At 45.0% G+C, this 11,368-nt stretch overlaps 1 protein-coding gene across 1 annotated transcript in view; it reads left to right on the top strand.

Moving 5' to 3' along the window:
• Positions 1-1,283: 1,283 nt before the first annotated feature.
• Positions 1,284-11,368, top strand: part of LOC311422524 (uncharacterized protein) — a gene marked incomplete at its 5' end in the record, with an annotated part of 48,987 nt that continues 38,902 nt past the window's right edge. The window contains 13 exons of the mRNA XM_084495670.1: positions 1,284-1,287; positions 3,941-4,058; positions 4,835-4,922; positions 5,318-5,506; positions 6,308-6,456; positions 7,078-7,246; positions 7,864-8,007; positions 8,097-8,298; positions 8,409-8,549; positions 9,098-9,280; positions 9,663-9,734; positions 10,524-10,650; positions 10,908-11,047. Of these exons, the coding sequence (XP_084351796.1) occupies positions 1,284-1,287; positions 3,941-4,058; positions 4,835-4,922; positions 5,318-5,506; positions 6,308-6,456; positions 7,078-7,246; positions 7,864-8,007; positions 8,097-8,298; positions 8,409-8,549; positions 9,098-9,280; positions 9,663-9,734; positions 10,524-10,650; positions 10,908-11,047 (1,726 nt within the window). The remainder of the gene's footprint in view (positions 1,288-3,940; positions 4,059-4,834; positions 4,923-5,317; positions 5,507-6,307; positions 6,457-7,077; positions 7,247-7,863; positions 8,008-8,096; positions 8,299-8,408; positions 8,550-9,097; positions 9,281-9,662; positions 9,735-10,523; positions 10,651-10,907; positions 11,048-11,368) is intronic.

Below are 11,368 nucleotides of genomic sequence, written 5' to 3'. Positions count from 1 at the left end.
CGAAGCCCCAAGTTAGGGGAAGGAACCCCAAAAGTGTGGTGATAACCCCAACATTGGGGGAAAGAACCTTAAAATTAGGTTTTTCTATAAACTGGGGGGAACCTCAAAACAGGGGCGGCGAAGCCCCGACTTAGGGGAAGGAGCCCCAAAATTGTGGGGGGAGGACCCTGCCGTGGAGAGATGAAACCCCAAAATTGAGGGGAAAGCCCCAAAAATAAACCGGAAGGGGAGGGGCAAACAATGACGGCCTACGGCCAGGCGCCATTTTCAGGGGGGTGCTGGGAAATGTAGTCCGAGGGCACGGCACTTCCGGGAGGCCATGTTGGCTTCGCAGAGCATTGTGGGAGCTGTAGTTCTCCAAACGCTGCAGGCCAGGCGGCCATGTTGGGGGCGCAGGGAATGCTGGGAAATGTAGTTCTCGAACGCCCAGCCTGCCGGCGGCCATGTTGGGTGTCCGGGGGATGCTGGGATGTGTAGTTCGAGGCCATGTTGTGTTCCCAGAGTGCAGGGGTTAGGGTTTAGGGTTAGGGTTGTAAGCGCTGTGTGCCCATGGGTGCAGGTTCCATAGGGTACACAGGGGGCAGGGGTTGTGTGTGGGGGGTTGTCCCCATGTCTGTCAGCTGCACGCAGCCTAAATTAACCCCAGAACTGTAGGGTTGGAAGGGACCTCAAAAAATCACCGGGTCCAACCCTTCTACCAAAGCAGGTTCCTCAGAGCTGGCTGCCCAGGGAGGCGTCCAGACAGGCCTTGAATAGCAAGCTGCAGCTGTCCCCTAGGAGAAGGGATGCTCTTGGAAATTTCACAGACAAACAAGAATTAAAGCAATAACCATTCTGAAGATAAATCTGTTCAGAGCTGGCATTTAAATGATTTTTTTTTTTTTTCCCCTGAAATAGGGATGGGGAAAGAAGAACAATGAAAACAATCTTCATAGCAAATGCTGTGTGAGTGATGTTGTGGCTTTCTAAAGGAAAACTGACCATCCAAAAATCTAAACGATGCTTTTTGGAGTTCTGACACTCATTTTTCAAATGTAAATAGAATGTGTCATAATACAGGGAAAACAAGGATTTGGGCTTTGTAGGTTTTTTGTTTGTTTGTTTGTTTTTGTTTGGATTTTTTTTTTTTTTCTACTAGGTATTTTTGACCCAGTGAAATTCAGTAATCCCTTTCCTCCTTGAATTTCCAGTAAGAGAATCTAGCACATGATTGTGCTCTTGGAAATTGGTTTTACAGGCTTTCTAGGTAAGCTGGTGATTTAGAACAAGTCCAGCTGTGAGCGATGGGTACGTCCTGTAAGAGGCTGGCTGCTGGGAACAGTAACACAAGTCATTCAGTGCCAAGAGTTGCAAATACCTGCTGGTTAAGGAGTAGGTGGAGGGTTGGGGAAAGTCTGCTTCAATTCTGTTCTTGACTAAAAATTCTAATGAATAGATTTGAATAAGGGCCCAAATTCTGCCATTCTTATTCAAGTGGGTAAGAATAGCTAATAGTACAAAGTAGCTTCTTGCCCAAAGCAGTTTAATTGATGAGGAATGTCCAGGTGCGCTGCCTTGGCTAAAAGCAGTTGAAAGTGATGGTGAAGCATGGGAAAGGAATTCTTTGCTACCTTAGTTCCACAGAAGCAATGTGGAACTCTACTCCCCCAGCTCAGACAATCTTGGATTTTTCCAGTTATACCGGTATAATAGAAAAATGAAAACAAGCTGCTTTGGCTCTTGTTCCAGCTCCTTTCAGCCACCCTCTTTTCTATGAGGAAAGCAGTGAGACAGGAAAGGTAATGCTGTAACAGGAGGAGGCCAGTGCAAGATGAATGGGAAGGAGCTGAAAGGAGAGAAGCTGGCTAATTAAAACATTACAGCAATAACCAGGCAACTAAACTTATGGAAACAAATGGAAAAAAAAAAAAAAAAAAAAAAAAAGAAAAAACAAATGAAAAAAAAACAAATGAAAAAAAAATGGAAAAAAAAGGAAAGATGGGTACCTCAAAGTGTGGCTGCACATCTGCTCCACAGATGATGTTTTGGGGGGTGAGGTAAAGATCAGTGGGACAGTTGCCAACTGATCATAGTTTTATAAAGTACTTAGCTTCCTGCAATAATTGCCTGGGTAAACACACAGCTTAAGCCATGGGGAAGGAGGGATAATTGTATTAAAAGCAAATGAGACAATTGGGGACATTAAATGCCCATGTTTGCCCTATATTCTGCAGTAAAAATAACAGTTTTCTACTCCTGTTTCGTAGAAAATACGTAAATAATGGCACTGCCAACCACCCAACTGCAGCATTCTGTAACAGGGCTACTGTAAAATGGCCTCTAACCTGTAAGAGAGAACATTCCTTCTTCAATACTGCTGTACTGTTACACCCTAGCAGTACTTAGCCCTAATTTACCCATCATATCCTCTCCAGGTACTGGCTTTACAGCCGGACTGATCTGACACTGGGGGCTTTTGCTGTTAAGCGCTATTGCATGTTTGAAGGAGATCTCTCACTTTTTAGCACCACTAATGCTAGAGGGGAGTTTACACGGGATTAGCTCTTTGGCCATCCTTGCTTTCTGCTTCTTGATGTTCGTTTCACTTCAGGCTGTACTGGCAAGTAATGACGTGGGAGGGATTTTGTTACACTGGGCTTCAGCAAAGGCGACACCAGATGTTCAAGAAATGTTTTCAACAGAGCTTCTGAGCATCTTCTTAAGAGCTGTTTACTGGCCCCCATGGCTAATGCTTTGAGTTGGTTGATTTTATTCTGTAGCTTCAGGATCTTGCTGACAGGTGAGTGGATAACTTTCTTATTCAGGCAAACTTCTCGTTGCTGTTGTATTGGTGCTGACACAGTTACCTTCTGAGAGCCGCAAGGAATTAGATGTGACAGTTGTTCAGCTCATTCTGGTTATAAACTGGTAAGTCTGGTTGCAGTTCATTCAAAAACATAATTTTTTTTCAATTCATTCAGGGAGAAAACAGGCAGAGAAAGGGGGTTGCTTCAAGTGTTAATCTTTTAAAAGACAGAAAAGAACCCATGTGGCCATGTTTTGGGGTAACGATAATACTAAGATGCTCATTTGGGTGTGGAACAGATGGCTTAGTCTGAAAATGGAAAAAAAAAAAATCAGAATAAACAAGGTATTTTATAAAATTTGAAATCAGAACTTTTCTGCACACCTGCACACTCATTTTTGGTGCTCAGGTACAGGCACACAGAGAAGCCCTTTGTGCAGAACTTCATGTAAAGTCCTTACTGCTACTATAGCAAAGTTGACTTTTCAAAACAGGCAACTGTATTAGGACAGTGGCACCAGAATCTAACATGATGTTGAGCGACTTCCTCTAAAGGGGTGGTTAAAATTGTCTTCGCTGAGTAGACTAGGTAACTAAGGTAGAGAAAGATGAAGTGACTTGGTTGAGATCACCCAGCACTGCAGTACCTTTGTCATCCTTTGGCTCTTTCCGCCAGACTGTGTTGTGTGCACTCTGATGAAAACTTAGGTTTTCAGCTTTCTGGCAAACAAAACATGACTTTAAATGATAAAGGCATCTCTGCCTACAGAGAGCAGTTTGATTTAGTTTGATAAAGCATCTGAAACTGAGGTGCTGATCTAAAGTCTGTTGGGATTTCCAACTTGTTTAACAGAGGAACATGAGATTTCCTGATTTAGTTTCCTTCTAACGAGATGCTTAGAATATTTCCAGTTTGTTTTTTAGTCATTACACTGCTGGGATGCTGCATCCCATTCATTAACTCCACTTCTCTATAAAGGCAAAGCAGCAGCGTTGTTAACGCTAAAATAATCATATTAGTAGTGCTGCTGCTAATAACACCAGTAATAGAATTGTGCAGATACATTATGGTGTAATAATAACTGGTAGTTTAGCTTGGAGGTTTCAGTCTTTATTCTTTGCCACCTTAGATTTCTTTCTTCTGCTTTCTTACAGGGACAACCTCCCTCTCACCAGAGTGCAACGTGGACTGCCAGACCCAGTGTCTGATCGACTGCAGGCAGGGCCATTACTACACGGCTGGCAACTGCTTGGAATGCCCAACGGGCTTCTAGTAAGTCTCCTTCCTTCCCTCTCGCTCAGTGTTTCTACTCCTGCAATAAGAAGTTAAACACTGGGGCGTTTGCAATGTCCTCTTACGTTGAGAAAATTCTGACAGCTGTCTTGTAATGCAGACCAGGAGGTGGGGCACAAAGTGTGCTGCTAGTTCCTCATAGATGAATAATCAGCTGATTAGGAAAACCACTATCTTCAAGTAATAAGGCTTTTCGGGACTTGCATGTGATGTTAGCTGAGCACAGAACAGTAGCCTGAAAACAAGGACGTCTGGGTACAAAGAGCAACGAGTTGCAGGGGGCTGGTGGCTGATTTCTAGAGGTGCTGAACCCTGGATGCTTTTGCCTTCCTCAGGAGAAAAATATTCAGGCTGCTTTCTCTGCCACAGCCAGCTCACTTCAAATAAAAAAGGTAATGGTCATGTTGGGAGTTCTCAGACACAATGCCAAACCAAGACTGTGAAAGAGGCTTTGTACAGACCATCTTGAGCCTAAGTTCAGGTTGCCAGGTCTCCTACTGCAAATTCTTCATGTCCATGGATGTGCAGTCCAAGCAGTGCACCTTGACCTCCCGAAAGACAATAAATGTTAGCTTCCTCTGAGGTTCTGGAGTGATCTGACTTGAATTCACCCTTCCATGGCTGAAGAAGCTTTTTGAGCAGTTGGTGATGGGTGTGGTTCTGTAGCTACCAAATGCCCATACTGGCTTTTAGGGGATGGAATTCCAAAGAAGTGGAAGAATTTAGTTTTAAGACTGTAATTCTTGTTGTTCCAGTTGCCCAGGGGGTCGAGCAGCTCCAAGGAAATGCCCGCTGGGAACAGCAAATGAATTTACAGCTCAAGTGGACATCACAGCCTGCCAGGTAAGCTGGGGAAGAAGAACAAACAAGTGGACAAATAGAACATACCTCTACTGGCATGTGTTTTGAAACATTTGATTTTAAACTTCTTTATATATTTTGCAGACTAGTTTGAATTTTTTCAGGAACTTTCTTCTTGGTATTTGTCTTTGATTTGGTTAGAGCAATCTGGTTGTCTATCCAGGTAAACAGTGAGCAGCACTTTCTCTATTAATTCTTTGCCCTACATTCTTTTGACAGTAAAAAGTATGTGTTGGGAATTCTCAAGAGTTCATAGGCCAGATTTTGAAATGCTCTCTTTTTAGCACTTGAGCTAAGGATGTTTGAAACTTTCCTCTTGTACGTTATTCATGCAAAGAATATGTTGTTGTGGATCTGACACTGTGATCTTACTGCAGGTTTGTCCCAATGGCTATCTCAGCCTAGAGAATGGAGCTGGGTGCCGTGCGTGTCCAGATGGCTATTCCTGTGATCCACGCAGTGGTGTGCAGAGGAGCTGCAGTCCTGGTCAGTATTCTCCAGAGGGAGAGTTGGAGTGCCTGGAATGCCCAGATAATTACATCTGCCCAGATGGACGAAATAGACAGGTACAGAATGGACACATTACTTTTCAAGGGCAAATTTTCATTCTTTCTGACAGGCAGGGCCTGAATGTGATTGTATTGTTGGGAGAGGACAGTCCGCTGGTTTAATAGGAGGATGTTGCTGAACTTTCTTCAGCAAAGAAGAATCTGAAACAGTTCAGTGGTGTAGTAGATGTAGGACTTTCCATAAATGACCTGTATTAAGAGGAATAAATATTTGCCATTCCTGGAGGCAAGAAACAAGCCAGTTCAGAAAAAACCTGCCCAGACTGCCCAGGAACATGCAAGGTGAAATGATTTTGCAAACATTTTTGGAGCAGAATGTGATCTCTTTTTATAAGAAGTGTTATGAAAATGCTACATACAAATCCTTCTGTGTGCACAGAGACCCACAGCTATGACAGCACATGTAATGTACTTACACTGGGCAAAGAACTGGCTTGGAGGTTCCCCTGGTGCAGAAAGCCCCTGCAGGGCAGGCTGCGCAGTCTTCCACTCTGCCATTTCCCAGCCTGGTATTGTAAGTTCCAGCAGGGCAGGGGTACTGTGTGCTTCTCCTCGTACCTTGCCAAAAAAAAAAAAAAAGATGAGAGAACCATCATAAGTCTTATTAAAGCCTCGAAGAGAGAAGGCAGTAACGCCCTTGTTTGTTATATTTGCCTTAAAGAGGAGTTGTCTGTCCTCTGTACAGCAAAGTATGTCTGTTTTTCTTCTTGGTATTGCCTTGAGCCCAAACCAGTATGATGCCTTTAACATTTTAACCAAGTTTGCTCCTTTTTCACATGCTGCCTTTTCCAATTTCAGTTGCCCACAGATGGTGTGACGGGAAACGTGTGTCCCCCTGGGGCATACTGCCCACCTGGGTCCCCCTTACCTGTCCCCTGTCCTCCAGGAACCTACAGCAACAGGAGTGGGTTGAGAAACCTCCGTCAGTGCTTGGACTGCCCGCCTGGGTGAGTGTTATGTTGGCTGAGCATGGCTCAGTTCTGTCCCATTGCAAAGGGATTATTTAACCCTCAATGTTCTCCTTGCATTCTCCATTGCTATATACCTGTATCAGTAGATTGGCAATAAGGAACTTGAACTGTGTGAGTTTTATCTCAGCTTTTACTGTTCCCTAGCATCTGTCAAGTCTCATTATGTCTGTAGCGCTGGATGGCTTGACCTAGCAGCTCTTGCTTAAACATTCTCGTTAATACTAATTGGGTAGTCCTTTTTATATTACCAGATTGTGATGCATCCCTTTTAATGATGCCAGAGTTACACATCTGAGTCTGAAGAAAAAGGTAGGGATCTAGTGTAGGCTTTCACCTCTTCATGAGTGTGCACTGAATAAGTGCAGGTTGTTAAGGCTAGTGATGGACAGTCTGCCTTTCAGGTCTTGTGGTCTTGAAAAAACATGTGTGACGTGATATGTGTACTTTTTAACCTCCTTTCAAGGCCTGTAAGCAAACAGGAACTAGGTCTCAGTGAGATCCCAGGTAGACTGCAGGGAATTTTTTGTATTGCAACCACACTATTCAGTGACAAAACAAACTACCCAAGATTTTTATCTTTTTCTCCCCTACACATAGCCTTTATTGTGATGGGACAAACAGCCAAGCTCCCTCAGGACCATGTGAACCTGGCTACTTCTGTACAGGAGGTGCCAAAAGTGCCCTTCAGCAGATGGTCATGGAGGGGCATTATTCCTTAAAAGGAGCTTTCAGGCCAGAGCCATGTCCCCTTGGCAGCTTCCAGCCTGTAAGTAAGTTTGAATTCACTGTAAGATACTTGTGGGGTCATCACAGCCATTGGCAACTGTACGAGTGTGTAAATAGTCATTTGTGGAGCGTCTGTAAGCAGACAGCTTAAAAAAAGAGGGACTTGGGTTTTCTAGTAAGCGGAGTAATCACCGCCACTGTCTTTGCTTCCACCCTGCAGTGGAAGAACTCTTGGCAGAACCAGAAAGGTTTGGGACAGGATACCAGATCTATCAGTCTGGCACTCCTCCGTTGCTAATCTGGCAGTTTTGCACATTTATTAGTGGCCTGAGGAGGCTTTAGCCTAACACAGGTGAATTACCATGTGTATAATTGTGCAGCAACACTTAACATTTGCCAAGTTCTTTGTTACGTCCCTTTTTTAGGGCCGTGGGCAGTCTGTTTGCAGGGACTGTCCAGCAGGTACATTCTGCAATGAGACAGGCCTGGCTGAAGCCCAGCCTTGTCCCAAAGGGCATTTCTGCTTGGCTGGAAGTTCCCTGCCTCTCCCATGTCCGGTGGTAAGAATCCTTTATGGCTCTGTTCTTCAAGTAGCACTTTTCAGTAGTTTCCAGTCCCTTGGTGAAGGGCATTCACTACTTCTCTGTCTTTGTGCAGGGAACATACATGGATGTACCCAGGGCAGGTTCGTGCAAGCCCTGCCCAGCAGGCACGTACTGCAGCATGGCTGGGCTGATGGAGCCAGAAGGACGTTGCCAGCCAGGACATTTCTGCACTCAGGGGTCCAACAGCTCCTCACCTGTGAGTACTGAGCATCGTGCATTGCTGCAGCCCCTTCAGCACTATAAATGCTTTCATAAACCATACTCATCTTATTTCCTTTGCTTCAGGTGGGGCTTTCCTTTGGAGATCTTTGCCCACCAGGACATTATTGCCCTGCTGGCACGACGCACCCAAAAGAGATGCCGTGCCCTGCTGGCACCTGGAATGGACAGAGGGGAGCCCAGGATGCTACTTGGTGTCTTCCTTGTGCCCCTGGATTTTTCTGCAGTATGTCTGGCCAAGATGCTCCTGGAGGACCTTGTGCACAAGGTGAGACAAAACCAGAAGTTCTTTAGCTGCTCAGAAATTTTTTTATTTTATTATTATTATTTTTTTTTTTTTTGCATGACACAGAGGACTCAAATACTTTCTGCTTTAAGGCTATTACTGCACGGGAAGGACAAAGACTGCAAAGCCAGAGGATGGTGTCACTGGAAATATCTGTCCTCGAGGACATTTCTGCCCTGCAGGCTCAGCAGCACCTTCTCCCTGCCCCAGTGGAGAATACAGTAATGCAACAGGTCAGGAACTGGATCTCTGCAGCTTCACTGCGACTTGGGAAAGCTAGATGTGGATTGTACCTCCTGTCTGTGTCCAAGAATGTCTCGATAGCTGCTGACAGCTATGAGTTGCTCAGTATTTTGCTTGGGACAGAGAAAGGGTTTTCTTTCTTTTTTTTTTTTTTTTTTTCCCTGGTGTCACATGGTGGGGGGAAAGGGATTCTTTCACCCCTGCAGCAGGTCAAATAGGATTGCAGCAGTGACAGTGCACAGAAAGCTAGTAAGCAGTTAACCTCATTTCCTTACTGTTCTTCCTGCCACCTACCGGTGAGATGTGGAGGTTACTCTGACTCTGAGGTTGCAGTGGGTTTCAGAAGCTTGCTGAGTCAGATGCTCTTGGGAGAATGTACATATTTGAAGACCAGTCATTCCAGGAGGGCTTGCAGAATAACTTTATTTCATCTGCTGCTACTCTAAGTGCACAACTAGACAGGAAAAAAGTTGTGCACATGGTATTTTCTTCCAGTTCATCACATATTTCCTTTCACTTTTATAAATTTCTTTCACAGGTCAAGACAAATGCTTTCCTTGCCCTGCTGGGTTTCACTGTCCAAAAGGACTAAGACACCGCTGTCCTCCTGGCTTCTATTGCCCTCAGAAAACTGGAATCCATTTGCATCCTTGTCCCCCTGGCACTTACAATCCCTCTTACGGACTCAGCCAGGCTGAGAGGTGTCAGCAGTGCCCTGCAGGTGAGGAAATACCAGTACTCTGATCGTCCATGTGGAGCAGTGTCTGAGAGAGTGATCTCCCTGCATTTCTCCCAATCTACTGATGCATTCCACCTCTAGAAAATGCAAGCATAATAATACACAACCAAAGGAGATCCCTTGTCCCACTGATAGTATCCCCCAGTGAGCCGTACGTGTTGGTGTTTTCTTTTTTGTTATCTGTAGGTAGGATAAAAGTTCGGTTTTAAACTCGGGGTTTCCCAGAGGAGCACAATTTGAATTGGAATGCTGATGTTGAAGAATCAGCTCACCCAGAGTCTGCCTCTTTGCCTTCCACTCAGTGCATGCAGCACAGCAGCTCTACTGCTTTTACTGACACTCTTTTCCCTCTGTGATCTTCCAGGAATGTTCTGTGGAGACTGGGGATTATCCTCTCCAAGTGGTCCCTGCTGGCCAGGATTCTTCTGCACAGCAGGTATTGAATGGAGCATTCACAAGGACAGAAGAGAAGTGGAAAAGTAGAAAGCTGTGGTCTCGAGGATTTTCTTATACATTCTCTGTGCAGTCTTTTCCTGGATTTTACTGGAGGGTGTGCCAGGACAACCCTGAGGAATGAAGCTCTGTAATAAGGTTATACTTGGTCACAACAGATTTTTTTCTAGTCAAAACATGCTTTCTGAGGCCAGTAGAAGGACTTAAGAAAATACACAAAAAGTGGATTGAAGGAGTCCTGTTGTTTAATTCCAATATCAGCTATCAGCAATTCAAGAACATTTTGAGTTAGAGTTTGGATCTGGGACCACCGTGTATAATAGTTGAGTTTTCTTTCAGGTCTTTACCAGTTCCTGTGCTCTCTGCATGGCAGTTGTCCTGAATGCTGTAATGAGAACAAGTCCAAATTTAAGATACCATTGGATGCAGTCCAATTTAAAGGAAATGCTTCCAGGCAACTTTGTGTTGTTTGCCACACCAGTGCAGGGAGAACTTGCATTAAAAAGAGGCCTTTTTGTTTCTAACTTTCAGTTTGCCAACTAACACATAAGACTGGAGACTGTTCTGAAACAGACCTATGAAGTGTGCCGTGGTCTGCACTGAGATCCATGCTTGGCAGTGTGGACAACAGCTCTTTGAAATAACTTCATGCTTGCTCTCCATATTCTCACATAAAAAAGCTTCCTGCTATAGAAATTACTCTTTAGGCATGGGAGGGTGACAGACTGCCCTATATCATTAAGGAAACCTTTGGTCTATCTCCCTGGTGTAGGAGCAAGTGTCCCAAACCCTAATGGAGCCACAAACACGAGCACTGGTGGCCCATGCCCACCTGGCCACTTCTGCCCAGCTGGCACAGCTATCCCTCAGCAGTGCCCTGTGGGCACTTACTCAGACAGGTGAGCTTCTTGGTTCTGATGGTGCTAATCTGTATTTTCCTTCCCTTTTTACCTTTCTCTTCTACTGCTGTCTACTACCTCCTTTGCTTCCCTACAGTGTCCTTAAGCTGCAGCCCAGTAAGGCTCATTAGACACATCTCTGGATTTATTATAAAAGCCTCATGGTTGTTTGCCCTTGGCCAGGGGTGTAGGCATCAGGGACCTCCTGCTGAACTTGCACACTTGCCAACAGAAAGCTTGCTTCTGTCTCTCTACAGGCTGTACATCGGGCAGGAGTCCAGCTGCACAGCGTGCCCATCTGGCTATTACTGCCGCTCTGCTGGCCTCACGGCACCCTCAGGACCCTGCTCAGCTGGGTATTACTGCCTCTCTGGAGCTTCCTCGCCATCGCCACCTGGTGAGTTGCCCTGGGTGAATGTCAGTGTCTCCACTTAGTTGTGTCCGATAATTAAGGGTCTTGACAACAGAGAGCTTTGAAAAATGGCAGTTCTTCCCCCAGTTCTCCTGTCCCTGCCTCTTCTCAGTCGTTTAAATTTTAATATAATTAAATCCTGTATTAATTTTGTTTGGGGTATTCGTACGTCTGCATACCTATCAAGGATGAAAAAGCAGGCAGTCCCCCATCTGTGTTACTGAATGAGACGCTTGCACTGAGTGCTGGAAAGTTGTGAGTACCAGCCTGTAATGGAAGTAGCCTGATTCCCCCTTATCATTTTAT

This window comes from Aythya ferina, assembly GCF_964211825.1.
Source record: "Aythya ferina genome assembly, chromosome: 22".
Classification (NCBI taxonomy): Eukaryota; Metazoa; Chordata; class Aves; order Anseriformes; family Anatidae; genus Aythya; species Aythya ferina.
The sequence above is the reverse complement of the archived record's forward strand: the minus strand, read 5'-3'. Positions and strand labels throughout refer to the sequence as shown.